The sequence below is a fragment of the Callithrix jacchus genome, chromosome 22, assembly GCF_049354715.1.
Source record: "Callithrix jacchus isolate 240 chromosome 22, calJac240_pri, whole genome shotgun sequence".
In the NCBI taxonomy this organism is placed as follows: Eukaryota; Metazoa; Chordata; class Mammalia; order Primates; family Cebidae; genus Callithrix; species Callithrix jacchus.
Window position 1 is genome coordinate 7,998,892 of NC_133523.1, and position 27,710 is coordinate 8,026,601.

Sequence of the window (27,710 nt, forward strand, 5' to 3'; positions counted from 1 at the left end):
AGAGGTGGATGTGGGCTTCTTGCCTGTGAGGTCACTTCATGTGGTTGTAGGAAACTGTCCTGACCTGACTGGAATAGAAACATTGTCTATAGGGTGCCACTTCTCCTGCTGTAGTTCCACCTTCTTTCTGATCTCTTTATCCTGGAATTACCTGTTGCTGCTTGTGATCAGACCTACATTAGTAAAGTGATGTAGTCAGATTCTCAGAGTGGTTGGATTGGTTTTTCCAAGATTGAATTCTTGGTCTCTCTTTCCTGTGTCCTTGCCATGAGAGTTGGTGGTGCTCCTTTCTGTAGTGCCTTCCTACGCAGTGTCCCTTCCCGTGCCGAGACAGTAGATCTTTGCACTTCTTTGTGCAAACAGCTATACTTTCTGCTTCAGAAATTTGGATAGGTCTGTGGTCTTTGACCTTCAAGGACGAGGTGCAGCCGAGGCGATACTAAGGGTGACTTGGAACAGCGCCAGAGATCTTTGCATCCAAATGGCCTAATGAGAATGATGGTGGAGACATGGGTTCCCAATTGCTGTTCTAGATGCTGTTGCTCAGAACACCATATCTGCTGTGGGGCTGGAGACTGAGTGGGTTTGGCACAGGCAGCAGGTGTGCACAGATAGAGCGGCTGGCAGCGTTGGGCGCAGAGGCTGGGTCTGCATGGGGCAGCGGGGAAGCATGGTCAGAACAGGCTTCAGTTGTGGTCAGCACAGAGAGGCCTGTAAATGCCGATAGGAGAATCTGGCAATTCTCTTCCTATCAGTGGCTTGTTGGTTGAAAGCTTTTGCAGGTGTCTTGCAGGTGTGTTAGTTGAAAGATTGATCGAGGTCAGGGGTGTCCATGGGAGAATATAATCATAGGTTCTTAGCTTGTTTCTGGGTTAGTATAGCCCCTTTCTCATCCCTCTTTTCTACTTATCACTAGAGACAGAAACTAAAAACCATGGCTTCGCTGCCAAAAGCCCAAAACAGAACAACAGCAAAGTAAAGTGGGTTGGACAAGCTTGGTTGAGGTGCTATTTTTGGAAAGCCAGCCTCTGCTCAGGCAAGCTGGGCAGGACTGCAGGCGTCCTGGGAGTGAGCTGTACCTGCTGGTAGGCTGAAGTCTGTGTCTCTTGGTGAACTTTCCCACCTCTTCCTGGGGTAGTTGGGATATAAGAAGCAGCTGTGTGGGGGGCAGGTATTTTCTTGTGTTGATTTTTTTTTGTGTGGGGGGTTTTTTTTTTTGGAGATGGGGTCTCTGTCACCCAGGCTGGAGTGCAGTGCCACAGTCTCCGCTCATTGCAGCCTCCACCTTGTGGGTTCAAGCGATATTTCTCACTTCAGCCTCATGAGTAGCTGGGATCACAGGCACCCACCTGTGATCATACCCAGCTAATTTGTGTATTATTAGTAGAGACGGGATTTTACCATGTTGGCCAAGTTGGTCTTGAACTCCTGACCTCAGGTGATCCAACCACTTCAGTCTCCCAGAGTGCTGGGATTACAGGCGTGAACCACACGTGCATGGCTGTGGGACAGGTTGAAAGATTGATCGAGGTCAGGGGTGTCCATGGGAGAATATAATCATAGGCTTTAGTCATAAAGTGAAATGTGCCTCGTGGCCAGCGTCCAAGTTGCTGAGCATATACTTTGAGACCAGAGCAGGTGGGTACAGGTGTCTTCTACATAGCAAAAGACTGACCAGAAGCTTGGAAAGGTAATGCTATGATAGCATCAGACAAACATTTAGGATATGTGGGTGAGCCATGGGCAAAGGAGCAGCAGCATTGTGTTTGGGTCACTTGGCAGGGGGCGCATTTATGTATTTTTCTGCAACCTTATCTATTGCTTAGTCATAGCACTCCAAGCTCATTTCAGGCAGGACTGGCATGCTCGGGGATTTCCGTGCAGAGCTCATTTGTCAGGTAATGGGGGACTTTCAGCGTTGAGGCTGTCCATGGAGCTGGAGCTTTAATTTGCTCTGTCATAACAAGAGGTGCCTCTGGGTGGACAAATGTGGGCTTCAGGTGGGTGATGCTGGGCAGTCTTCTGAACAACAAGTTGGCTGGGGTGGGGGTGGGGGCTTAGTTTCCAGCTCAGGTGAGGTAAGGAAACCTCAGTCCTGAGAATCTGGACCAGAATTAGAAAACTGCTGCTGAGCAAGACCTGACGGCTCCCTTCTTGCTCTGGCTCTCAGCTCATGGATGCACACGGGGCTCCTGTCTCTGCCGGGCACATTCTCAGGTGACCCCCCACGCTCGGCCTTGGACTCTGGAGCTACCTGGGGTCTTGGCATTGTGACCAGCAGCAAGGACTTTGCTTGTTCTCTGTACAATGATCTTGTCTGTGTGTGTATGTTTCTCAACCCTTTCCCTTTTTCTTTTCATTTTTAGTAGTATTTCTGTAATGAGCACATTTCTGTTGCCATAGAGAAATTTGGCTAATTTTTTTTTCTTCCTGATTTCCTTAGAAATCCTAAGTAATGCACTGAAGAGAGGAGAGATCATTGCAAAGCAGGGAGGAGGTAGGAACTACTTAGTTTGATGTTTTGTTTTTTTAGAATAGGCTGTTATTGGTGGGGACCATAGAGCTTAGTGGTGAGAAGCATGGGCTCTGACACAGACTCCCTGGGGTGGGACCAGATCTGCTGCTTTCTAGCTGGGTGACATTTGGCAAGTCACTGAACCTGTTTCTCATAGCACTCATTTGTAAAATTGGAGTGTAATAGTACCTGCCTCAGGGATGCTGTGTGGAGAGGGAATGTGTGTGAAAGAGTACTGAAGCCTGTGCTGTGCACAGGCCGACCATCCTTACTGTCAGAGTACCTCGAATTTGGGGATTTTGTTTTCCACACTATAAATCCCTAAAAGTAAATATGTTTCCTTCTACTTGGTAAGTAGAAGAAATGTAATAAATGCTTACTAAAATAGATACATGTACTCAGTAGGAAAATAGGAAGAAAGTGTGATCTGAAGCCCTGCACCCAATGATGAGTGCTGGAAACATTCTGTTCTGCACCTTTCATGAATACACAGTTTTATGGATGCCTAGAACAAAATACACTTTGTGGGGGTTTTATTGGAGACAGTCTCACTCTGTCTCCCAGGCTGGAGTGTCATGGTGCAATCTCGGCTTAACTGCAGCTTGGACTTCCCAGGCCTAAGCAATTCTCCCACATTAGCCTCCCAAGCAACTCTGGGGCTATGGGTGCATATCACCTGGCCTGGCTAATTTTTTTGTATTTTGTGTAGAGACAGAATTTTGCCATATTGCCCAGTAACTTGAACTCCTGGCCTCAAGTGACCTGCACACCTCCAGAGTTATGTGATGACTGGTGTGAGCCACCACGCCCAGCCTAAATGTACTTTTTAGCCTGATTTTCTTCAAGGCTCTGAGTGTCTTGGCATCTTCCCTGCTGACTTCTGTGTTGGGCTTGCTCTGGAGCTCCACACTGGCACCATTTTTCCCCAGTTTTTGCAGCAGTTGGCATTGGGAGTTGCCTCATTTCTGATGTCTTTGGGCAAAGTGCCGATTCTCACTAGGTTCCTTCTACTGTGGGGAAGTTGGTTAGCTTCTGAGGCCTCTCCCCTCTGAAAATCTTCCATTCTTCAAGTTGGGCTTTTTGCTGCTCAGTGTGCTGCTGGGCAGTTAAGGAGCAGCAGAGCCACTCGGCCATGGTCAGTTAGAGAGCCAGTTAGAGAAACTGCTGAGTTTTCTCTTGAATTGGTATCTTGGACTAGAGCTCCTTGGATCAGTCACAGGCTGGCACGTGGCTGACAGCCACCCTCAGAGCCAGGCGGCGGCATTTGCAGGAGGAACCCTGAGCTTGGCATGTGGAAAGGGGTGGCCTTACTGATGGAGCCAGACCCTTCCTGTCCAGAGTTGCAGGGAACCACCAGTTGGGGTCCTTTCATTTTGCTGACTGACCCCAGCCGCTGCCAGAGCCAACTCTGCAGTGCCATCGACATCTTCTTTCCAAAGCTAGCAAGATATTTGGTTTCCCCAACAAAAAGGTCCCCTGAAGTGGCCAGCTGTGTGCATTTGTACACAGAGGATCTCTCTTGGTGTGTGTTTTCTTGACCTCTGCAGATCTTTTCTCTGTACCCTGGAGTGCTGAGGAAATGCAGCTGGTTTGGCCCCCAGCAGAGCATCCTAGGGGACAGGGTGGGAGCAGACAAGTGGGAGTGACTCTGACTTGCCTGCACGTCACTCCTTTTCATGACCCTGGGTGGCCCTCTGAGTGGGGGGTGTCCATGCCTCCCCCCGGAGCATTTCTCAATGTCTGCTGATGGAGAAACCTCAGGTCTCAGCAGTTGACATCTGTGGCTCACAAAGCTTGTCACAGACACTAGCACCTCACAGGCACATGCAGGAGAGTTGTGTTATAGAAATCTGAGCTGTGGCATAGAGCAGAGAGAATGCTCTGAGGCCTCCCTGTACCCACCACTCAGGCTGTAGCTGTTGTCAACATTCAAGGGGTGTCTTAATGGTAAATTATGGTGGGCCTTTACCTCTGATCTGTGCCCATGAGCTGAAGTGGTCTGGCATGTTGTGCACATGCACACACAAGTTCTTGGCACTCACTGTGTTTTGTGTCCCTGTTTCAGGTGGAGGTGGAGGCAGCGTCCCTGGGATCGAGAGGATGGGTCCTGGCATTGACCGCCTCGGGAGTGCCGGCATGGAGCGCATGGGCGCAGGCCTCGGCCACGGCATGGATCGCGTGGGCTCTGAGATCGAGCGCATGGGCCTGGTCATGGACCGTATGGGTTCCGTGGAACGCATGGGCTCTGGCATCGAGCGCATGGGCCCGCTGGGCCTCGACCACATGGCCTCCAGCATCGAGCGCATGGGCCAGACCATGGAGCGCATCGGCTCTGGCGTGGAGCGCATGGGTGCCGGCATGGGCTTCGGCCTCGAGCGCATGGCCGCTCCCATCGACCGTGTGGGCCAGACCATTGAGCGCATGGGCTCTGGCGTGGAGCGCATGGGCCCTGCCATTGAGCGCATGGGCCTGAGCATGGAGCGCATGGTGCCCGCAGGTATGGGGGCTGGCCTGGAGCGCATGGGCCCCGTGATGGATCGCATGGCTACCGGCCTGGAGCGCATGGGCGCCAACAACCTGGAGCGGATGGGCCTGGAGCGCATGGGCGCCAACAGCCTCGAGCGCATGGGCCTGGAGCGCATGGGTGCCAACAGCCTTGAGCGCATGGGCCCTGCCATGGGCCCGGCCCTGGGCGCTGGCATCGAGCGCATGGGCCTGGCCATGGGTGGCGGTGGCGGTGCCAGCTTTGACCGTGCCATTGAGATGGAGCGTGGCAACTTTGGAGGAAGCTTCGCAGGTTCCTTTGGTGGAGCTGGAGGCCATGCTCCTGGGGTGGCCAGGAAGGCCTGCCAGATATTTGTGAGAAATGTAAGTGGCTCTTGGGGAACTTCTTGGTGGTGGTGAGCACCAGGGGACGAGGGAGGCAGAGATCCGCAGGATGAAATCAGAGGTGGCGCTCCACAGAAGGGACCACACCTCATTGCCCTTGTCCCTAATGTTTTGTGCTAGTAGGACAAGTAAGGAATGTGAGAACTGGGTTCAGGAATTGCCTGGGCTTCTCCACTGTGCTAGAATATGGAGCAGACTCTGAGCTCAGAGACTCCAGTTTCTGATCGCTTAATGAGCCAGAGTCTTGTTGCACAATGATCCAGGGAAAGAAGTGGCTGTAACAGAATTAGTTCCCCCAGCTCAGCCACCCTTAGCCTCTTTTGAGTGATGGTTGTGCATCGCAGGTCCAAGCGTCCCGCCCTGCTTGGTGCTCCCACTGGCAGAGCCCCAGGGAGGAGCTGGCTGTGCCCCTTCACAGCCTTGTCCCACATGGACCTGCTGATGCCATCAGTCTGAAGGGCAGCACTTCTTGGTGTAGTAAGAAACTTAGCTTGGCCCTCAGAGCCAGCTGCAAGGCATGCTAACTTAGGATTTACTTTAATCACACATCAGTCTCCCTTTTCTTCTCCCCCCTCAGCTCCCATTCGATTTCACATGGAAGATGCTAAAGGACAAATTCAACGAGTGTGGTAAGTGATGGGAATGGCTTTCTAGGTCCTTGCCTCATGCTTGGTAATGCAGCTGAGTCAGCAAAGCCTCCCTCCCGGCCCTCTCCATCAGCCCAGGACTCATGGCCTTGCCATTGTTCTGCCCATGCCAATGCTCAGGTTAGGCTGAGTGTCCTGTGATGTGTCACATGTTTTTCACCTGTTATTTCATCCTTAATTACTTTTCTTTTCCTTTGTTGAGGCTTTTGAAACAAGGTAATAGTGTCTGCATTTTACAGATGTCAGGCAAAGTCGTCTTTCTGAGCTCACCTGGCTTCTAGGTGGCAAATACATCCCAGATGAGGTCAGTTTTCCCTCAGCACAGCTGACTGAGGGCCTCTCAGGGAATGCCCAGCCTAGCAGATGCCATGGGGAGGCGCTGTGGGCTCTGGGTGCACAGCTGCTCATGTGAGGGTGAGGCTAAGGTCTCGTGGTTTCCTGGCATGTTAGACAACCCTTCTGGAAGGCTTCCTCTTGGGCTGGAAGCAAGTTGTCTTCCTTCCCTGCCCTCCAGGGTAAGCCCTCACCCCTCATGCACCACCTCTGTTCTCTTTAGCCAGAGGGGCCTGAACCAGGGCTGAGCAGTTGCTTCCACCCTGTCCTCCCACTTCCTGTTTCAGCAGCTGCTCTGATTTCACCATCATTGCTGCTTCTCCATGGTTTTTGGGGCAAGCCATTGAGTCAACCTGTTTCTTTCCTCACTCCTGAGTTTCCACATTGTAGCTATTCTGAAAAGGTCAGTGGGATCACAGGCCCCCACTTTCGCAATGCCTAGAGGGACGCTTAGCCTTCAAGAGAAAGTCCAGACTCTCAAGCCCCTTGAGGACTGGTCCCTTGCTCCTCTATCTCCCTCCCATCCCAGAACCTGAGCAGCAAGTACTACAAGCACCCTGCAGTGCTGTATGCAAGCCCCCATTGGCAAATCATCTTTCTGGTGAATTTGTGCAAGCTCTCAGAACTTGCCCCTGAGGGGACCCCTCCATCCTCCCTGCTCTGGGCCATCTCCTAGGCTGAGTTCCTTCCTGCCTCTGGCTTTGTGGCCCTAGCACCTTTAGCCTCTAGTGCTCTGACCCTGTAGGCCTGGCCTGTTTCCACAGTGTTGACACATCTCTGGATGCTAAATAGGTGTTCAAATGAATATATGCAGTGTGCTGGCTTACACTTGGACAGTACAGATGTGTCCATTGGATTGTGGATGGCTTTGTAACCAGAGGCAGTGGCTTATCAAAAATGAAGCCTCCAAAATATATATAGCCAGCCTTCTGCCTCTAAAGCTGACTTTACATGGTGCCTTCTTTTTTGAACTTTCAGGAAGGCTTTTCCTGGGGCAGGGGCAGGCTCTGTTAGCAGAACGGTAGTGTGGGCCCAGGGCCACAGTCACTGGTTCTTGGGGCCTCTCCTTTTTGACTCTGTCCACCAGAATCCATCAGGTGATAGGGACTGAGTACAGTCTAGACAGGCTGAGCTCTGAGTTTGCCTGACATGTGGTCTCTCCTTCCCTCCCTGTGCAGGCCACGTGCTATATGCCGACATCAAGATGGAGAACGGGAAGTCCAAGGGGTGCGGTGTGGTTAAGTTCGAGTCACCAGAGGTGGCTGAGAGAGCCTGCCGGATGATGAATGGCATGAAGCTCAATGGCCGAGAGATTGATGTTCGAATCGATAGAAACGCTTAAGCAGTTGCCTTTTTTAAACATCGATACCAGACCTCTGAATTTGTATTTTTTCTTGTTAACCATTTTAATTTGTTGGCTGGATGTATAAAGATGTTTAAAAAATTCAGTTGCTTTTTGGGGTAATTTGAATTACTTTTTTAATGACTGGGGTTCCATTTGACTGTTTGCATTGAGATTGCAACGTGCGCAATTTTTTTTGTAGTTGTGGCATCTTGTTGACATCAAATATGACTTTGATAATAAATACTGGTTCCTGAAAGCAGCATCCTTGTGTGTGGTATGTGGGCAACCACCTGAAATGTGGGGAGCCAGAGCCACTTGGGCTTCCAGTCTGAGGAGCAGCGATCTCCAGAAACCTCATCCCCACTCTTGCTTGTCTGAGGGCCTAGAGGTGAGTGCCTACCCTCAAAAAGGGAGACTATTCCCTGGAAACTGCCTTCCTGTGGGCTGTTATCCTTGGGCTGATAATGGGGCATTTGCTGTTCAGAGCTTCACAAGGCTGGGCACGGTGGCTCATGCCTGTCATCCCAGAACTTTGGGAGGCTGAGGTGGGCGGATCACCTGTGGTCAGGAGTTTTGAGATCAGCCTGGCCAACATGGTGAAACCCCATCTCTACTAAAAATGCAAATATTAGCCAGGTGTGTGGAGGGGAGGTGTACCTGTAATCCCAGCTACTCGAGGCTGAGGCAGGAGTATCGCTTGTACCCGGGAGGCAGAGGTTGCAGTGAGCCAAGATCGCACCATTGCATTCCAGCCCGTGTGGCAGAGTGAGACTCCATCAAAAAAGCCTCCCAAGCCATCCAGTCTCCCTTTTGTGAGGTTAACTCCCTGTAGCACAGACCCTGCTTGAGTCAGGCTCCGTTTCAGTGTTTTTCCTGCTGAAAGTGAGCCCTGTGCCAGCTTCCATGCATGTTCAATCCTGCCAGAGGCTCAGGCCAAATCCGATACCTGGGCTCTGCCAGAATTGGGCATAGGCCCCACCTCAGACCCTCATGAAGTGCCCTCAGGCCAAGCACACGTGTGCAGCAGGCGAGGCAGCCTAGCTGCTGCTGCTGTGGAAGGGCACGTCTTGCCTGACGCCCTCCCGACCCTGGCTCTGATCCCTGGCAGCATGAGGGGTTCCAATCACTGGGAGCCACCCTTGCTCACCAGCTTCTTGCCACCCTTTGCTCCTTCCTCGCCTTTATCCCTGAGGGGTGAGACCACGGCAGGGTGACCCCAGCCACACCCCCTTTTGTGTTTGGTTGAGGGTTCCTGTGCCTTTACTCCACTGTGGCCAATCCGGAGGGAAATAAAAGACAGGAAGCAAGGACTGCTTTAAACCGGGGCTTTATGGGGCCAGGCACAGCACAGGCAGTTCTGTGACTCTTCTGTGCCAGGATCCAGAGCTCCTGGGTGAATGACACAGCTGGCCAGCTGTCCTGGCTCCATGCCTACAGGCCTTACCGTCCCAGTGGGAGTGGTAGGTTTTCCAGGGGGTCTGCCGAGGAAACGTGACTTCCATTGATCCCTCTACCCAGAAGCCCAATAGTGCACAGCCCCCAGAGGAATCACCAGGGTCCCTCCAGCCCACCCAGAGTGTCTACATACCCAAGAAGTCGACATCATCATATACCTCCGTCTCCCTGGCAGAGCACAGTTAAGTCAGCAAGGGGCACCCTGCACCCTCCCCTCCCCTCTCCCCACCCAGTCAGGGCCAGTACTCACAGGGGCAGGAGCGCTGTTCTGGGAACGTAGCCATCTGTGGAGAGAGCAGGCAGGGTGGGTTCTCAGGCCCAGGGTGGCATGGCGGCCTCCTGGGGATGCGGGGCCAGGTACACTCACACTTGCCCTTGGGATCCCGGCACAGCATCTCGTCCTTGCTCGTGAACTCGATCACCTCCAGGATCTCCCCGCGCCGGATCCCAAGGTGCTTGCCACCCCCTCGACGTGTCTTGGCATTCGGGTCGATCATCATCTTCGTGTGAACCACAATCTCCCCTTCAAACTGGGGTGCAAGATGTTAGAGCCTCAGCTGGTGCTGCTGCCCTTAGGCCTCTGTTTTCTGAGTGTGGGATCTGTGGGGCCCTGGTCCCAGCCCTGCCGGGACTCCTGCTTAGCTCTGAGGCTCACCTTGAACTTCTTGCGGAACTCCCTCTCCGCCTTCTCCGCCTTCCTCATCTGCTTCAGCAACTTTGGGTCCATGGGTGGCAACTGCTGTGGCTGGGGATCCTTCTCCTTTCTGATAATCCCCACCAAGGAATTGGGGTGCTTGTGAGCAAGGTGTGCTCCTCTTGGGGTTCTTGGAGCTTGCCCCCCATCCCCACCTCTGCCCATGTCACCTGAGCGCTGGGTCTTGTGGTGGCCTCCTGGCAGCTTTCTGAACCGAGGGCACTTCATCTGGGGAAAGTCAGGACTCCAAGTCAAGGTAGGGCCTGCCAGCTCAGCCTCTACCCTGGTAGCTGTTTTTTGTTGGTTTTTGGTTTTTTTTGTTGTTTATTTTGTGACAGTCTCCTGTTGCCCAGGCAGGAGTGCAGTGGCGTGATCTCGGCTCATTGCAACCTCTGCCTCCTGGGTTTAAGGGATTCTCCTGCCTCAGCCTCCTGAGTAGCTGGGATTACAGGTGCATGCCACCACATCCAGCTAATTTTTGTATTTTTAGTAGAGACGGGGTTTGACCAGGTTGGCCAGGCTGCTTTTGAACTCCTGATCTGAAGTGATCCACCTGCCTTGGCCTCCCAAAGTGCTGAGATTACAAGCATGAGCCACTGTGCCCGGCCACAATATTTTACTGTCAACTATCATTGCCCTACTGTGTAACAGAATACCCAACTCCTTCCTCCTAACTTTGTACCCATGGGCCAGCCTCTCCTCATTCTCCCTTCTGCCTTATGCTTTCACCCAAATCTCATTACAGTAGAACCCTAGAACCCACTGGGCACAGTGGCTCACGCCTGTAATCCCAGCACTTTGGGAGGCCGAGGAGGGCAGATCACCTGAGGTCAGGAGTTCGTGACCAGCCTAGCCAACATGGAGAAACCCCTTCTCTACTAAAAATAGAAAAATTAGCCGGACATAGTGGTGCATGTCTGTAATCCCAGCTATTTGGAAGGCTGAGACGGGAGAATTGCTTCAACCTGCAAGGCGGAGGTTGCAGTGAACCAAAATCATGCCACTGCACCACAGCCTGGTGACAGAGCCAGACTCTGTCTCCAAAAAAAATAATAATTGGCCGGTCATGGTGACATGTACCTGTAATCCCAGCTACTCGTGAGGCTGAGGCAGAAAAATCACTTGAACCCAGGAGGCGGAGGTTGTAGTGAGCCAAGATCATGCCACTGCACTCCAGCCTGTCTCACAAAACATAATCAGGTAAGGTGATGGGTATCTGTAATCCCAGCTACTTGGGAGACTGAGGCAGGAGACTTGCTTGAACCTGAGAGGCAAAGGTTATGGTGAGCTGAGATCACACCACTGCACTCCAGCCTGGGCGACAGAGCCAGACTGTCTCAACAAAAAAAAAAATGCTGCTGGGGTGGGTGTCCTGGACTGGGGACTGATGATGAGACACTGGACTGAGGGGCCTCCCATGGTGCCAGCCTCCCTGTGCTACTCCCTGGCAAATGACCAGGCCCTCAAATCAGAACCCTGCTGGCCAAGAGATTAGCTTCAGGCGGGAGCCCTGGACACACTGTGGGTGAAAGATCCATAACCCAGTGTCTCAGTGGGTCTTTTCTGAATGGCTCAAAATGTCCCTCCAAGCAGCCCCAGGGACCAGCCCCTGGATTGTGCCTGCCAGATACCAGGCCTGGCCATCCACAGTCTCACCCAGAACACGCAGCCTCTCCAGCTGCTTCCGCCTCTTAGAGGCTTCCCTAGCCATGAGCAGTCTCTCCACTAGGAGCAAACCTGACCTCAGCACTCCAGGGCCCTGCAAACCCAGCACATCAGAGTACTCCTTGGCACTGCCACCCAGGCAGCCCCAGTTCATCTGTAGCTGACCCTGAGGAGGCCTCTGCCTGCCTTCCCTGTATGGCCTGCTCAGATCCTGGGAAAGGCTAGGCCCTCCCCACCTGCAGGGGAGCCTTCCAGGAACTTCTGGAATGGAGCTGCCACTGCTCCAGATAAGGCAGACAGTGGGAGGGAGGAGTCCAGAGATCCGGCCCCAGGAGAACTAAGCCCCTTTGAGATGCTGTACCCACAGTGAGAAGCCCATGCCACCCCTGAGAAGCGGGAGATCCCGGGAAGTGGGACGTTCCAGTGGAACCTCCCCCCCCGTTTTTTTCTTGAGACAAGATCTTGTTCTGTTGCCCAGGTTAGAGTACAGAGGCGCAATCTCAGCTCACTGCAGCCTCCATTAACCAAGGTTCAAGCGATCCGCCCACCTCAGCCTCGCCAGCAGCTGAGACTACAGGCGTGCAACACCACACCCGGCTGGTTTTTTTTTTTTTTTAGATGGAGTCTCACTCTATCACCCAGGCTGCAGTGCAATGGCATGATCTTGACTCACTACAACCTCCACCTCCAGGGTTCAAGTGATTCTCCTGCCTCAGCCTCCTAAGTGGCTGAGATTACAGGTATGCGCCACCACACCAGGCTAATTTTCCTATTTTTAGTAGAGATGGGGTTTCAACATGTTGGTCAAGCTGGTCTCGAACTCCTGACACCCGCCTCAGCCTCCCAAAGTGCTGGAATTACAGGCATGTGTCACCGTGCCCAGCTAATTTTTGTATTTTTAGTAGAGACGGGGTTTCACCATGTTGGCCAGGCTGGTCTTGAACTCCCAATGTCAAGTGATCCACCTGCCTCGGCCTCCCAAAGTTCTGAGATTACAGGTGTGAGCCACGGCACCTGGCCCCCGCTTTGTGTTTTATATCAGAATCTCGAATGACTGGCAAGGAAAGGGGAGAATGTCATTTGGTGACAAACAGTGGGCCAGGGGTGGGGGTTGTATGAAGTTTGGGGAGAGGGAGCTGCTCCTAGCCTCAGAAGGGGTGGGGCATTCCAGCAGGGTTGCTGGGAGTGGCCAGAGGCAGGTTGTCACTACCCCAGGCTCTCAGCAGCCCCAGTCCTGGCCATCCACATCCCCAGTGGTGGCCCCCAGACCTAAGCCACAGAGCCTCCTCTGGAGGGGAAACAGGAGGGGCCCTGCCAGGAAGCTGTGTGCTCAAAGGGAGGTATTGCAAGCAGCTCCGGGAGAAAGCCCAGGAGAAGCAGAAAGGCCCCAAGACAGGTTCTGTCCCACACCCTCTGAGGCTGGCAAGGAGAACAGGAGCACCTTAGAGACTTGAGCCCAGGCTCCTGCTGAAAGCCCTGCCACAGATCGAGCTCGTGGACTGGCTGTGCAAGCTGGGGCAAGCCCCTTCCCAGAGCCTCAACCTTGTGCATCTATTTTTATTTTTTTAATTGAGATAGGCACAGAGTCTTTCTCTATTGCCCAGGCTGGAGTGCAGTGGTGTGATCTCGGCTTCCTGCAACTTCCACCTACGAGGTTCAAGCAATTCTCCAGCCTCAGCCCTCCTGAGTAGCTGAGATTACAGATGCATGCCATCACACCTGGCTAATTTTTATTATTTTTATTTTTACTTTTAGTAGAGATAGGTTTTTGCCATGTTGGCCAGGATGGTGTTGAACCCCTGACCTCAGGTAATATACCTGCCTCAGCCTCCCAAAGTGCTGGGATTACAGGTATGAGCCGCCGTGCCTGGCAAACCTTGTGCATCTATAAAACGGGGATGCTGCTGGGCACAGTGGGTCACACCTGTAATCCCAGCACTTTGGGAGGCCGAGCTGGGTGGATCACCTGAGGTCAGGACTTCAAGAGCATCCTGGCCAACCTGGAGAAAACTCATCTCTATTAAAAACACAAAATTAGCCAGGCGTGGGGGCACTCACCTGTAAGTAATCTCAGCTACTCTGGAGGCTGAGGCTGGAGAATCGCTTGAACCTGGGAGGCGGAGGTTCAGGTGAGCTGAGATTGTGCCATTGCACTCCAGCTTAGGCAACAAGAGTGAAACTCGGTCTCAAAAAGAAAAAATGGGGATGCCATTGCCTTGCTGCCTTGTGGGGGATTGGGAGTGGAGGGTATAGATTTAGGAACATGCAGGCAAGGTGCTTGCCTGGAAGCTGCTTGTGTTTTCATGAAGACGTTAACCCTGGAGCTGGGCAGGAGAGGCAGGCCTCTATTAAAAATACGAAAATCAGCCCTGGGCAGTCTCCCTCCCCTGCCACTATCACATCTGCCTCCAGGCCACGCCTCCATCCTGCGTTTCAGGTCTGAGTTCTGCCTAGACATCCCCTCAGCTACCTCGAACACAACAGGTCTAAATGAATGAGGCTGGGAACCTCATGTTGAATCTCTCAGAAGCTGAGCTGGGGACTAGAGGCTTTTGAGAGAGATCACCAAAGAACTCAGGCTGTGGGTGCCTCTTAAGCACTTTGGGAGGCAGAGGCAGGTGGATCTTGAGGTCAGAAGTTTGAGACCAGCCTGGCCAACATAGTGAAACCCCATCTCTACTAAAAACACAAAAATTAGCTGGGCATGGCAGTGTTTGCCTATAATCCCAGACATTCTGGAGGCTGATGTGGGAGAACTGCTCGAACACGGGAGGTGGAGGTTGCAGTGAGCCAAGATTGTGCCACTGCATTCCAGTCTGGGAGACAGAACGAGACTGTCTCATATAAATGAATAAAATACCTAAATAAATGAATGGATGGATGAATGGTTAGATGAATGTGGGTGGATTGCTGGATGAATGGATAGATGGATAAATGGATAGGTCAATGAATGAATGGATGGATGGATGGAATAATGGAACCTGGCCTCTTGTCGTCAACCCAGGAATGACTCTGTCATGTCCCTGGGTGCTAGGCTTGAAATGTCCCTGCTTTATATACTGCCAAGTCTTTTTTTTTTTTTTTTTTTTTTTTTTTTTGAGACAGGGTGTCTGTTGTTCAGGCTGGAATATAGTGGTGCAGTCACAGCTCACTGCAGCCTTAACCTCCTAGACTCAAGCAATCCTCTTGCCTCAGCTTCCCAAATAACTGGGACTACAGGTGCTTGTCACCACACCTGGCTGATTTTTCATTTTTTTTTGTAGAGATGGGGTCTCACTTTGATGACAGGCCTGAGCCACTGCGTCATGCCTGCTGCTTCCTTTTGATTACCGGATTTGCCCACTGCTCCCACACTTCCTGCTGCCAGCTTGGGCCACATCTCTGCCTACAACAGCCTTCTCACTGGCCTTTGGCCTCTGGGACCAAGGGGTGGCCCCTGATGTAGTTCCAGCAGGAGCCAGTAGGTCCTAAAATGCTACTCTTACACCAGGAACACAGCAGAGAATGCCTTTGCTCCAAATGTTTTGCACGTACCTGGACAAGCTGCCGACAAACCTCTGCCCTTGGGGCTGGGGCTGGAGTCATCTCCGGGCTCCACGTCGTCATATAGCTCATAGATCTCATGTGGGTCCCTGCGGGGATACCTGAGATGAGGCTTCTTTTTTTTTTTTTTTTTTTTTTTGAGATGGAGTCTCCGCTCCGTCGCCCAGGCTGGAGTGCAGTGGTGTGATCTTGGCTCACTACAACCGCCACCTCCTGGGTTCAAGCGATTCTCCTGCCTCAGCTTCCCAAGTAGCTGGGGATTACAGGCCTGCACCACCATGCCTGGCTCATTTTCATATTTTTAGTAGACACGAGGTTTCACCACATTGACCAGGCTGTCATCAAACTCCTAACCTCTCAGGTGATCTGCCTGACTTGGCCTCCCCAAGTGCTGGGATTACAGTTGTGAGCCACTGAGCCTGGCTGAGATGAGGCCTCTGAACCCCATGATCCGCACCCCTCCCCGCTTCCTCCCCACACTCACTGTGGGGTGTCTTCAGGCTCTTGGGCCTGGAAGTGGAGCCCAGCAGCCGAGCGGGTCCTCCGTAGATCTGTGGGGTAGAGAGTGCAGCAGGGAGGCCGGCACTGCCTGGGACCTCAGCCCCACGCCTGCCTGTGCCAACCCCCTCACCCACCTGTGGAGGCTGCAGAGTGTCTCCAAAAGCTCTGTATATCCATGGGGCCTGGGGGCAGTGGGGGCTTGGCAGGAGGGGGTCCCAGGCTGCTGGCAGGGGGCAGAGACCTCCGCCGGGGTGGATGGCTGGGTCTGAGGCCTGGCCTGGCCCTTCCACTGTGAACAAGGCTTCCTGGCCTCCAGTGGGGTGTCCCAGCCACTCCAAACCCAGGGCTGAGTGGGTACCGGGAGCTGGAGCCCGCCACTGCCACCGGCAGTGAGCTCTCAGAAGCAGAGCTGGGGAGCAGAGGCTTTCGAGGGCGATCACCGAAGAACTCAGGCTGTGGCTGTCTCTTGAGCAGAGCACTGGGCTCAGGCTGTGAGAACTTGCGGGGTGGCCCCTGGCATTCAGGGCGCAGTAACTTCCTGGGGAGTGAGTTGAACTCGGGCTCTGAGGATGTCCTGGGGAGGCCACCCAGCTCAGGCTGTGGGGGTTTCTTGGAGAGCACTTTGAATTCGGGCTGCCGCAGCCTCTTGGGAAACACGCGGACTTCGGGCTCTGAGGATGTTCTGGGGAGGTCCCCAAGCTTAGGCTGCGGGGGCTTCTTGGGGAAGTCACTCAGCTGAGGCTGCGGGGGCTTCTTGGGAAAGACATTGAAGTCGGGCTTTGGCTCACTGGACTCAGGCTTCCAGAGGGGCATCTGAGTGGCCTCATTGAACTCAGGCAGGGACTTCTTAGAGAAGCCACTGACCTGAGGCTGAGGGGGCTTTCTGGGGTACACACTGAACTCAGGTTGCGGGGGCTTCTTGGGAATGGTGAAGTTGGGTTTTGGGGAGTGGGGGAGGGAGTCACTAGACTCATGCTTGCAGGGGGCTGTCTGAGGGACCTCACTGAACTCAGCCTGTGGCAGGGACTTCTTAGGGAGGCCAACAACCTGAGGCTGTGGGGGCTTTCTGGGGTGCACATTGAACTCAGGCTGCAGAGGCTTCTTGGGAATGGTACTAAACTCAGGCTGCGAGAGCTTTGGGGTAGCCTCGCAGGCCTCGGACTGCCAGTACTTCCTGGGGAATGTGCTGGATTTGGAATCGGAGGGGGATCTGGAAGGGTGGCTGAGCTCAGGCTGCAGGGGTTTCTGGGCGGGCGTACTGGGCTCCAGCATCGGGGCCTTCAAAGGGGCCTCACCGACCTCAGGTTGCAGGGGCTTCCTTGCAAACGGAGTGGCCTCCAGCTGTGGGAACTTCCTGGAGACTTCAGTCAACTCAAGTTTGGACGGCTTCTTGGGGAGATCAGGGACCTCAGGCTGCGGGGGCTTCTTGGGGAGGTCAGGGACCTCAGGCTGCGGGGGCTTCTTGGGGAGGTCAGGGACCTCAGGCTGCGGGGGCTTCTTGGGGAGGTCAGGGACCTCAGGCTGCGGGGGCTTCTTGGGGAGGTCAGGGACCTCAGGCTGCGGGGGCTTCTTGGGGAGGTCAGGGACCTCAGGCTGCGGGGGCTTCTTGGGGAGGTCAGGGACCTCAGGCTGAGGGGGCTTCAAGGACACTGCACCGAACTCAGGCTGTGGGGGCTTCTTGGGGTGCTCGCTTAGCTCAGGTTGGGGTAACTTCTTGAGTTTACTGAATTCAGGCTTTGGGGTTATTTTGGGCAGGCTGCTGGGCTCTGGCTGAGATGCCCGGAACTTTGCTTGGATGCTCCGGAAGTCCTGATGGGTCTCCTAGGGGATGCAGAGCTAGTCAAGCAGGGGCTCAAACACATGGAAGGGGCATGGAAGGATGGACCTGGGGACCCTCAGGCACAACTCACACCACCACCCCTGTACCCAGGCCCCATCAGCCCTTGGTATATATTTTTTTTTTTTTTAGAGTCTCACTCTGTCACCCAGGCCAGAGTGCAGTGGCATGATCTCAGCTCACCGCATCCTCTGCCTCCCAGGTTCAAGCGATTCTCCTGCCTCAGCCTCCTGAGTAGCTGGGACTACAGGCATGCGCCACCACGCCGGGCTTCTTTTATTTTGTATTTTTAGTATAGGCGGGGTTTCACCTTGTTAGCCAGGATGGTCTTCATCTCCTGACCTCATGATCTGCCCACCTCAGCCTCCCAAAGTGCTGGGATTACAGGCATGAGCCACCGCGCCCAGCCCTCAGCTCTCTTTCTGAGGAGCCCCATGATTCTGGAACCCACACCCTCCCTACTTCTCTATTTAGTGCTGATTCCACACCCAACCTCCTCTAGCAAGACTGGAACTCCTGACATCCCTCCTGCAGCCTTCAATCCCACAGCCCTCCCCCAATGGGTGGTAGACCCTCCCCACATCCTTTACCCCCACTTTTTTAACTTTATTAAATTCTGAACAGACATCAACCATGATACCCCCCACCCTTTTTTTTTTCTGAGATGGAGTCTCACTCTGTCACCAGGCTGGAGTGCAGTGGCGTGATCTCAGCTTACTGCAACCTCCGCCTCCTGGGTTCAAGCGATTCTCCTGCGTCAGCCTCCTCAGTAGCTGGGATTACAGGTGCTCCACACCACACCCGGTTTTTTTAATTTTTAATTTTTTTTAGTAGAGACAAGCTTTCACCATCTTAGCCAGGATGGTCTCAATATCCTGATGTCATGATCCGCCCGCCTCAGCCTCTCAAAGTGCTTGGATTACAGGCCTGAGCCACTGTGCCCAGCCAACCCCCTCGTTCTTTCACTCCTGCCACTGCATGTCTCCAGTCTTGTTCCATCACCCAGGCTGGAGTGTAGTGTTGCAATCGTGGCTCACTGCAGCCTCCAACTCCTGGGCTCCAATGATCCTCCCGCCTTAGCCTCCCAAGTAGCTGGGATTATAGGCTTGAGCCACTGCGCCTGGGCCCCCAGTCCCTTCTGTGTTCATTTTGTAACACATCCGGAATCCAACCACTTCTCACTGCCTTCACCACTGTCACCCCAGGAGGAAGTGGGAGGCACTGGCTGCCTTCCCCCAAACAATTGCCTGGATTATTCTAACAAGCCCTTTCCTAACCCATGGCCTATCTCCCATCCCTGCTCAGTTCCCCCACAGCAGCTGGAGGAAGAAGCCTGTTGAGCACCGAGTCTGTGTGTGTCCCTCTGCTCAACACCTGGCAATGCTTCCTCATGTCCCCACAGTTCAAACTAAAAGCTTCATAAGGGCCCGCGACCCAGCCTCCCTCCACCCGCGACCCAGCCTCCCTACACAGCTGCCGCTGCCGCTACTGTATTTGTTTTTTGAGATGGAGTCATGCTCTGTCACCAGGCTGGAGTACAATGGTGCTATCTCAGCTCACTGCCAGCTCTGCCTCCCAGGTTCAAGGGATTCTCATGCCTCAGCCTCCCAAGTAGCCAGGATTACAGGAAGCCACCAGTACACCTGGCTAATTTTTGTATTTTTACTACAGTCTGGGTTTCACTGTGTTGGCCACACTAGTCTCGAACTCCTGGCCCCAAGGGATCCACCCACCTCAGCCTCCCAAAGTGCTGGGATTACAGGCATGAGCCACCACACCTACCCTAGACCACCCAATTTATTTTTTTGAGAGAGTCTCACTCTATTGCTCAGGTTGGAGTGCAGTGGCACAATCTCAGCTTACCGAAACCTGCACTTCCTGGGTTCAAGCGATTCTCCTGCCTCAGCCTCCTGAGTACCTGGGATCACAAGCATCTGCCATGACACCCAGCTAATTTTTTTTTGTATTTTTAGTGGAGATGGGCTTTCACCATGTTGGCCAGGCTGGTCTTGAACTCTGACCTCAAGTGATCCACCCACCTTGGCCTCCCAAAGTGCTGGAATTACAGGTGCGAGATACTGCAGCCGGCCTAGACCACCCTATCGTAAATGGATCACCCCATCCCTCTGCTCCCCTGCATCCAGCCTGCATGATTTTCCCCTTCATATGCACCCCTATGTGTCATACCATTTTACATGATTTTTAATGTGTCTTGATTTTTTTTTTTGTCTCTACACTGCAACTTCCCCTAGTTCCCCAGCCTCTGCAAGGCAGAGACTTGGCTCATTCATAGCTATCTTCCCAGGGCCTGGCACACAGTAGGTGCTCAGTAAATATTTGCTGAACTAATACTCAGGGGGCACAAAGACCGCCATGTATTCAGCCTGGTCGTCAGAAAGAGACGTCTGGAGACAGGTGGGACCACGTGGTCTCTCTCACACCATCTCTGACACGTGGGCTGCTGGTCGGGGCGCTCATAATTGACAGTTCTGAGAGGACCGGTGTGGGTACTGTTGGCACCTGCGCCGTCTCCTGCACACCCAGCTGTCCCAGGTACCCTCCCAGCTGGCCCTGCAACCACAGTTCACATGCGCAGGCAGATTCACAAGTAGGCCAGGCCTCCTGGGACCTACAAATGCCCCTTCACCTGCGGTTGAGGAGACTGGGGGAGGGAAAGGGCAAAAACGTATGGCTTCTGCCTCCCTCTCCCCATCCAGAGGACCAAGGACCGGGAGTGCTCCTTGGAAACGCAGCGAGTCCCACCTGGGGCCTGAAGTGCCCCTGTCAAAGCCTTCCTTCCCCACTTGAAGGAAGTGCTCCTGGGTGACCACAGGGCCAGATAAGTCAGGGTTAGCAGGTCACAACTTGGGTGACTGGCCCAGGGGAGGGCCATGACCCACTTTATCACCCCACAGGAAAGTGCTGCTCTGGCTGACCTGGGGAGACAGTCATCCCCTGGGCAATCCCACCAGATTGCAGTCCCAATCTGAGCCTGGGCCCCCAGGAGCCCGAAGTGGCCTGGGGTGTGTCCTGTGGCTTCCTACTCCGGGACCTTTTTGCTGACCCTTCCCATTTCCCAGATGTCTTCTGAAGCACCCCTCACCCTGGGCCCTTCCACAGGTGAAGCCTGTCCTCCTGGGAACACCTGCTGTGTCCCTTGCTTTCCCGCCAGTGAGGCATAGGCCTCTCCCCTGACTCACCATGGCTGCAGGAAGGTGATGGGCCACAGGATGAGTGGGACCTGAGCTGGGGCTGCTGTCTTCAGGAAGTGACAGTGGCTTCTGCTCCACGGCCAGCACATAGGGTGGGGGCTGCTGGGGGTGGGGCGGGGGAGGACAGAGGAAGAAGGCAAGGAGGTGGGGAGGCTCCAGGCTGTCCCCAGATCCTGCTGGCACTTCTTTTTTTTTTTTGAGACTGAGTCTCACTCTGTCGCCCAGGCTGGAGTGCCGTGGTGCCATTTCGGCTCCCTGAAACCTCTGCCTCCTGGGATCAAGCAATTTACACAGTTTAGCTTGGCCCTAGAGACCCCCCAGTCTGGCAGTGCTGAAGGAATTAAGAAGGAGACACCTCGATAGAACAGCAAAGTGGGACTACGGGGACCGGGGAAGGGAGGTGGGGCGGAGGGTGGGGGAAGGAAGGGCAACAGCCTTCCGAGCTGACAGCCTTCTGGGCTGAGGGCCTTGAGCAGACGCTGACCCACGTATTTAGTCTCTCTGAACAGGTGATAATTATTAACAAACAGGCGTTCTGTGTTTCTCATAGAACCAAGATAAACTAGGCAGGCAGCTGGTGCCTATTTACCACTGATCACAGACAAACTGAAAAGTATTCTCCATGAGGGAGCCACAGGGGCAGGGTCACGTATCCCGCACTTAGAGTAATTGTTTTAACCGGTATATGATATTTATATATTATCCTGCCACTTAATAATGCTCCAAAAAGTTTTCCCCTTGGGGGTGGGGGCAGCCAGGGTTTCCTTGCCATCATTCTTAGCAAACAATAGATTTTATCATCCACTCAGCATTTCTCAACAGCAATTCTCTTGCACCAGCCTCCTGAGTAGTTGAGATTACAGGCATGCACCACCATACCTGACTACTTTTTGTATTATTAGTAGAGATGGGTTTCACCATGTTGGCCAGGCTGGTCTTGAACTCTTGACCTCAAATGATCTGTCCACCTCGGCCTCCCAAAGTGCTGGGAGGACAGGCGTGAGCCACCGCACCTGGCCCCTGCCAGGCACTTCTATTTCCCTTGAATTCCTGTCCTGCCTGCTACTGTCCCCAAGCTTGGGGTGTTGGTCACCCACATATTCCCAACATGGTCACAAGTTTCTTACTGTCTGTAGTTCCCCTCAGTCCCACGGCCTTGGTGGCCCCATCTCTGGACTCCAGGTAGTACTCTGCCAGGCCCTGGTGACCTCCTGGGCTGGAGAGCCACGGGATGGGGAAATCTCAGCAGGTCAGGGGTATGGACAGCTCTGGGGTTTATGAGGCTCCTGGGAAGCCCCAGAGACACAGAACGTGGGGGCCCATGTGACCGGTGAGGCTCCTGCTGTCTGCCCCTGCCCTGGTTGGCCCATCGCTTTCCTTATTTCAACACTTTCCTGAAATCCGACTTTCGGCTTTGAGCAGGACTCACTTGTTCTGGGGGAGATATCACACAGGCCATGGAAGCCTCAGGCTGCCACCCTGGGCAGAGAGCTCAGCTGGCATGGCAGACTTAGGGGCTCAATGGGTGAATGGTGTCAAAGGCCGTGCATCTAGGCCGGGCATGGTGGTTCACACCTGTAATCCCAACACTTTGGGAGGCTGAGGCAGGACAATCACTTGAGCATGGGAGTTTGAGACCAGCCTGGGCAACATAGCAAGACTCCAGCTCTACAAAAAATATAAAAAATTAGCCAGGTGTGATGATGCCCACCTGTGGTCCCAGCTGCTTGGGAGGCTGAGGCGGGAGGATTGCTTGAGACCACAAGGCAGAGGCTGGAGTCAGCTATGATCACACCACTGCACTGGTGACAGAGATAGACTCTATTTCAATCTCAATCAATCAATCGAGAGCCACACTAAAAAAAAACAAAAAAAGCCTGGGCACAGTGTCTCACACCTGTAATCCCAGCACTTTGGGAGGCCAAGGAGGGCAGATTACCTAAGGTCAGGAGATCGAGACCAGCCTGGACAACATGGTGAAACACTGTCTCTACTAAAAATACAAAAATTAGCCAGGTGTGATGTCGCACACCTGTGATCCCAGCTACTTGGGAGGCTGAGGGGGAGAATCGCTTGAACTTGGGAGGTGGAGGTTGCAGTGAGTCAAGATCACACCACTGCACTCCATGCTGGGTGACAGAGTGAAACTCCATCTCAAAAAAAAAAAAAAAAAAAAAAAGAGGCCTTGTAGTCTTGAAGGACTGAGGGGGTCTGAGGACATGAAGATACCCCAGATTCCCAGAGGTTACATTAGAAGTAGCAGAGAGAAGAGGAACCAGGAGACAGAGACAGGGGCCAGGAGAGGGTCAGTGTAGTCGGTCATGGTGCGGCAGCCTGGCCAGGTAAGGGCAAGCCATGACCACAGGGCTCAGCCCACAGGAGATGGGTGATCTCGGTCACAGTAGACGAAGGGACAAAAGTCTTGCTAAGAGAGTAGAGAGCCCTGGTTTTCCGTTTGAGCACATGCTGGAATCGCCTGAACAATTTTTTTGAAAGACAGAACTGGCTGTTGGGTAAGGTGGCTCACGCCTGTAATCCTAACACTTTGGGAGGCCGAGGTGGAGGATCATCTGAGGTTGGGAGTTCAAGACCAGCCTGGCCGACAGGGCAAAACCCCGTCTTTACTAAAAATACAAAAGATTAACTGGGTGTGGTGATGAGCACCTGTAATTCCAGCTACTCAGGAGGCTGAGGCAGGAGAATCGCTTGAACCCGGGAGGCAGAGATTGCAGTGAGCCGAGATCACACCACTGCACTCCAGCCTGGGCAACAGAATGAGACTTGATCTTAAAAAGAAAGGAAGTTCTAAGGTCAGCTATCCAAGAAGGCCCAGGAATGCCTTCTCACCTGTACACAAGTATGAGAGTCCCACCCACAGATCACTTTTAACGCCACCACCAGCATGACCTTCAGCGAAGTGAGCTTCCAAAATGTTGGACAGGCATCGTGGCTCAAGCCTGTAATACCACACTGTGGGAGGCCGAGGCAGGAAGATTGCCTGAGCCCAGGAGTTAGAGACCAGCGTGGGCAACACAGCAAGACCCTGTGTCTATGAAATACTTAAAAATTAGCCAGGCATGGTGGCATGTGCCTATAATCTCAGCTACATGGGAGGCCAAGACAGGAGGCTCACTTGAGCCCAGGAGGTCAAGGCTGCAGTGAGCCATGACCGCGCCACTGCACTCCAGCCTGGGGGACAGAGTGAGTCCCTGTCTCAAAAACCGAAACAAAAAAATCCTTCTCAGCACCAGCCCAGCCTCCTATGTGTTTACATAGATGCAGGAACCTGTTTTTTTTTTTTTTTTTTTTTTTTCTGAGCCCGAGTCTCACTCTATTTGCCCAGGTGGAGTGAAGCGGTGCAATCTTGGCTCACTGAAACCTCTGCCCCCAAGGATTAAGCGATTCTCATGCCTTGGCCTACCAGGTAGCTGGGATTACAGGCATGAACCAACACACCCAGCTAACATTTTGTATTTTTAGTAGAGATGGGCTTTCACGATATTGGCCAGGCTGGTCTTGAACTTCTGACCTCAAGTGATCCACCCACATCAGCCTCACAAAGTGCTAGGATTACAGGCATGAGCCACCGTGTCCAGCCAAGACCAAGAACCTGTTCTTGGCTGTTGAATGGACCCAGGTTCCAATACCACGTCCTTGGAAACAATACCTGTGTCTTTAGTCAGGTGTCTTTAGGGAAGCCACTGTCCTTCTCAAGCCTCAGTTTTCCTCTGAGCTTACCCCACACTGACATGGTGTGACGATGGCTGGTAACATCAATGATCTACATCCCCCAAATCAGGCACAGCATCCCCCAAATCACACACATTCTGTCAATTTGGGAGTTGTGCCCCTGGTGGTAGAGACCGGGAAGGCACTGGACCCTGGGGTTTGGACTGGAATGAATTTGGGAGTTGTGTGTCGCCCCCTTGTGGTAGACGCCGGGAAGGCACCGGGCCCTAGGGTTTGGACTGGAATGATGAACGCGGGAGTTGTGTGTCGCCCCCTTGTGGTAGACGCCGGGAAGGCACTGGGCCCTAGGGTTTGGACTGGAATGATGAATTTGGGAGTTGTCCCAGTGGGTGTCTGTCGACTACAGAGGAGTGAATGCAGCCGAACCCTAGAAATTTTGGAGCTAAGGAAGAATCAGAAAAGAGATGGAAGGCCGGGCGCAGTGGCTCAAGCCTGTCATCCTAACACTTTGGGAGGTCGAGGTGGGCAGATCCCTTGAGGCCAGAAGGTTGAGATCAGCCTGGCCAACATGGTGAAACCACGTCTCCACTAAAAATGTAGAATTTAGCCAGGCGTGATGCTGGGTGCCTGTAATCCCAGCTACTCCGGAGGCTGAGGCAGGAGAATCGGCTGAACCCGGGAGGCAGAGGTTGCAGTGATCCGAGATCGCGCCACTGCACTCCGATCTGGTGACAGAGAGACTCCATCTAAAAAAAAAAAAAAAAAAAAAAAAAAAAGGCGGGCCGGGCGCGATGGCTCAAGCCTGTAATCCCAGCACTTTGGGAGGCCAAGGCGGGTGGATCATGAGGTCAAGAGATTGAGACCATCCTGGTCAACATGGTGAAACCCCGTCTCTACTAAAAATACAAAAACTTAGCTAGGCATGGCTGCATGTGCCTGTAATCCCAGCTACTAGGGAGGCTGAGGCAGGAGAATTGCCTGAACCCAGGAGGCGGAGGTTGCGGTGAGGCGAGATTGCACCATTGCACTCCAGCCTGGGTAACAAGAGTGAAACTCCGTCTCAAAAAAAAAAAAAAAAGGCTGGTGATTCTCATACACAGCTAAGGTGAGAATCCCCGGTTCCCCTGAGTCACTCCGAGCTGCTGTTAATGTGCAGGTTCTGACCCAAGTGATGAGTCAGGTCCCAGGTGATGCCAATGCTGTCCTTCTGTGGACCACACTTGGAGCAGGAATAATGAAGAGAAGGCTGGGCAAGGTGGCTCACAACTGTAATCCTGGCATTTTGGGAGGCCAAGATGGGTGATCGCTTGAGCCCAGGAATTCCAGACCAGCCTGGGCAACATAGTGAGCTTCTGTTTCTAGCACACACACACACACACACACACACACGAGCTGGGTGGGATGGTGTGTGCCTGTAGTCCCAGCTACTAGGGAGGCTGAGGTAGTAGGATCAATTGAGCCTGGGAATTAGAACGCTGCAGTGAGTGTATGATTGTGACAACTGCCCTCCAGCTTGGACAACAGAATGAGACCCTGTCTCTTAAAAAAAAAAAAAAAAAAAAGACTCGGAAACGAAGTGGTTGAACTTGCTTTCTTTCCTTTCCTTCTCTTCTCCTCCTCTCCTCTCTTCTCCTCCCCTCTCCTCTCCCTCCCTTTCTTTCTCTCTTCTTTTTTGATAGAGTCTTGCTCTGTCACCCAGGCTGGATTGCAGTGGTGCAATCTTCGCTCACTGCAACCTCCACCTCCCGGGTTCAAACGATTCTTCTGCCTCAACCTCTTGAGTAGCTGGGATTACAGGCACCTGCCACCACGCCCAGCCAATTTTTGTATTTTTAGTAGAGATGGGGTTTCACCATATTGGTCAGGCTGGTCTTGAACTCCTGACATCAGGTGATCCACAGCCTTGGCCTCCCAAAGTGCTGGAATTACAGGAACGAGCCACTGCACCCAGTCACCCAGCCTGGTCGTTTTCTTTTTCTTTGAGATGGAGTCTCGCTCTGTCACCAGGATGGAATGCAATGGCGCCATCTTGGCAGAATCCTGACGCCTGTGCTCTTAACGGAGGCTTGAAAACAAATGGGCAGAGCACTTCTCATCGTGTCATGTATCCCACTGCAGCAGAGCAGATGCAGGAAGGGCCTGCGGAAGAGCAAAGTCCTCAAAACAAATGAGTCTCCCTCCCAGCTCCATCTGGGTCCTTCTCATTTAGTTAAATAAATTCAAGAAAGGTCAGCCAGGGGGAACATGGTGGCTCATGCCTGTAATCCCAGCACTTTGGGAGGCCAAGGCGGGCGGATCACTTGAGGTCACGAGTTTGCTACCAGCTGGCCGACATGGTGAAACCTCGTCTCTACTAAAAATACAAAAATTAACTGGGCGTGATGGTGTGCGCCTGTAATCCCAGCTACTTGGGAGGGGGAAGCAGGAGAACCGCTTGAACCGGGGAGGCGGAGGTTGCTGTGAGCAGAGATTGCACCATTGCACTCCAGCCTGAGTGACACAGCCAGACACCGTCTAAAAAAAAAAAAAAAAAAAAGCCGGGCGCAGTGGCTCACGCCTGTAATCCCAGCACTTTGGGAGGCTGAGGTGGGTGGATTACCTGAGGTCAGGAGTTCGAGATCAGCCTGACCAATATGGTGAAACCCCATCTTAAAAAAAAATTTTTTTTTTAAATAATAATAATGAAAAGAAAAACAAGCAATTCTTGGCTATGAGTATACAGTAGACGCTCAGTCAAGGTAATTGAAGGATTGGATGACAGCTGATGAATCCCCAGGTGCCTGCGCCGGTCGCTACCCGTGCACTCTGGTAGCTACGAGGGTCCAGCCAGGGCGCTCGCACCAAGACCCCGCGGGGGCGCTGTGGGGGTGACGTGCAGGTCCCGGCGTGGTCGTCATGGTATGAGTTCCCCCCAGTCTTGCTTGCGTATTTGGCGCCTCCGTGGGAGCTCCTGGCAAGGGTCCTCGCGGCGCGGCTGCAGACAGGGACCGACAGCTCCGGAATCCCGGAGAAGCCAGCGCGGACCAGGGGGAAGTGGGAGTTCGTTAGGGCGCGGCTCGGGCACTTTGCGGGGTTGGGAATGGGAACATGGGTGCTCAAGGTGGCGGATGGGAGCACGTGGGCGGCGGATGCCAGGGCCGCGGGGTGTGCTCCATCTTCCGGCTCCCGGTCCGCGGTGAGCGAGAGTGGACTAGCACCTGCAGGTGACAGCTGGGGCTGGACAAATGCCGGGCGGTGCACAGGACTCTGGCCGGCCTCAGAGCTGTTTGGCGCCAGCTGGCGGCTTCCTGCCAACCGGACCACGATCGGCGCTGCACTCCCGGCTCTCCTGGGCGCCCCTTGCTGGGCGGAGCCGGGGCCCAATAGGACTGGCCTCCAGCGCAT

At 53.5% G+C, this 27,710-nt stretch overlaps 2 protein-coding genes across 9 annotated transcripts in view; one reads left to right on the forward strand and one right to left on the reverse strand.

The window, feature by feature from the left end:
- The window catches only part of HNRNPM (heterogeneous nuclear ribonucleoprotein M), a 154,164-nt gene extending 146,179 nt beyond the window's left edge, over positions 1-7,985 (forward strand). For 5 of the 8 annotated variants that reach the window (XM_054250737.2, XM_008987144.5, XM_002761689.6 and 2 more), the window contains 4 exons: positions 2,444-2,497; positions 4,581-5,383; positions 5,982-6,033; positions 7,563-7,985. In XM_054250737.2, the coding sequence (XP_054106712.2) occupies positions 2,444-2,497; positions 4,581-5,383; positions 5,982-6,033; positions 7,563-7,726 (1,073 nt within the window). In that variant the 3' untranslated portion in view covers positions 7,727-7,985. The remainder of the gene's footprint in view (positions 1-2,443; positions 2,498-4,580; positions 5,384-5,981; positions 6,034-7,562) is intronic. The other 3 variants (XM_078360414.1, XM_078360415.1, XM_078360417.1) reach the window with 1 other exon arrangement.
- Positions 7,986-9,092: 1,107 nt separating this feature from the next.
- Positions 9,093-27,710, reverse strand: PRAM1 (PML-RARA regulated adaptor molecule 1). The gene is made up of 9 exons (XM_078359590.1): positions 27,123-27,710; positions 20,625-20,738; positions 15,722-17,408; positions 15,571-15,637; positions 15,099-15,175; positions 10,049-10,106; positions 9,840-9,948; positions 9,435-9,714; positions 9,093-9,352 (listed from the first exon to the last, which is right to left on the reverse strand). Exons 1-9 carry the CDS (start codon positions 27,708-27,710, stop codon positions 9,240-9,242), a joined length of 3,093 nt encoding a protein of 1,030 aa, XP_078215716.1. The 3' UTR covers positions 9,093-9,239.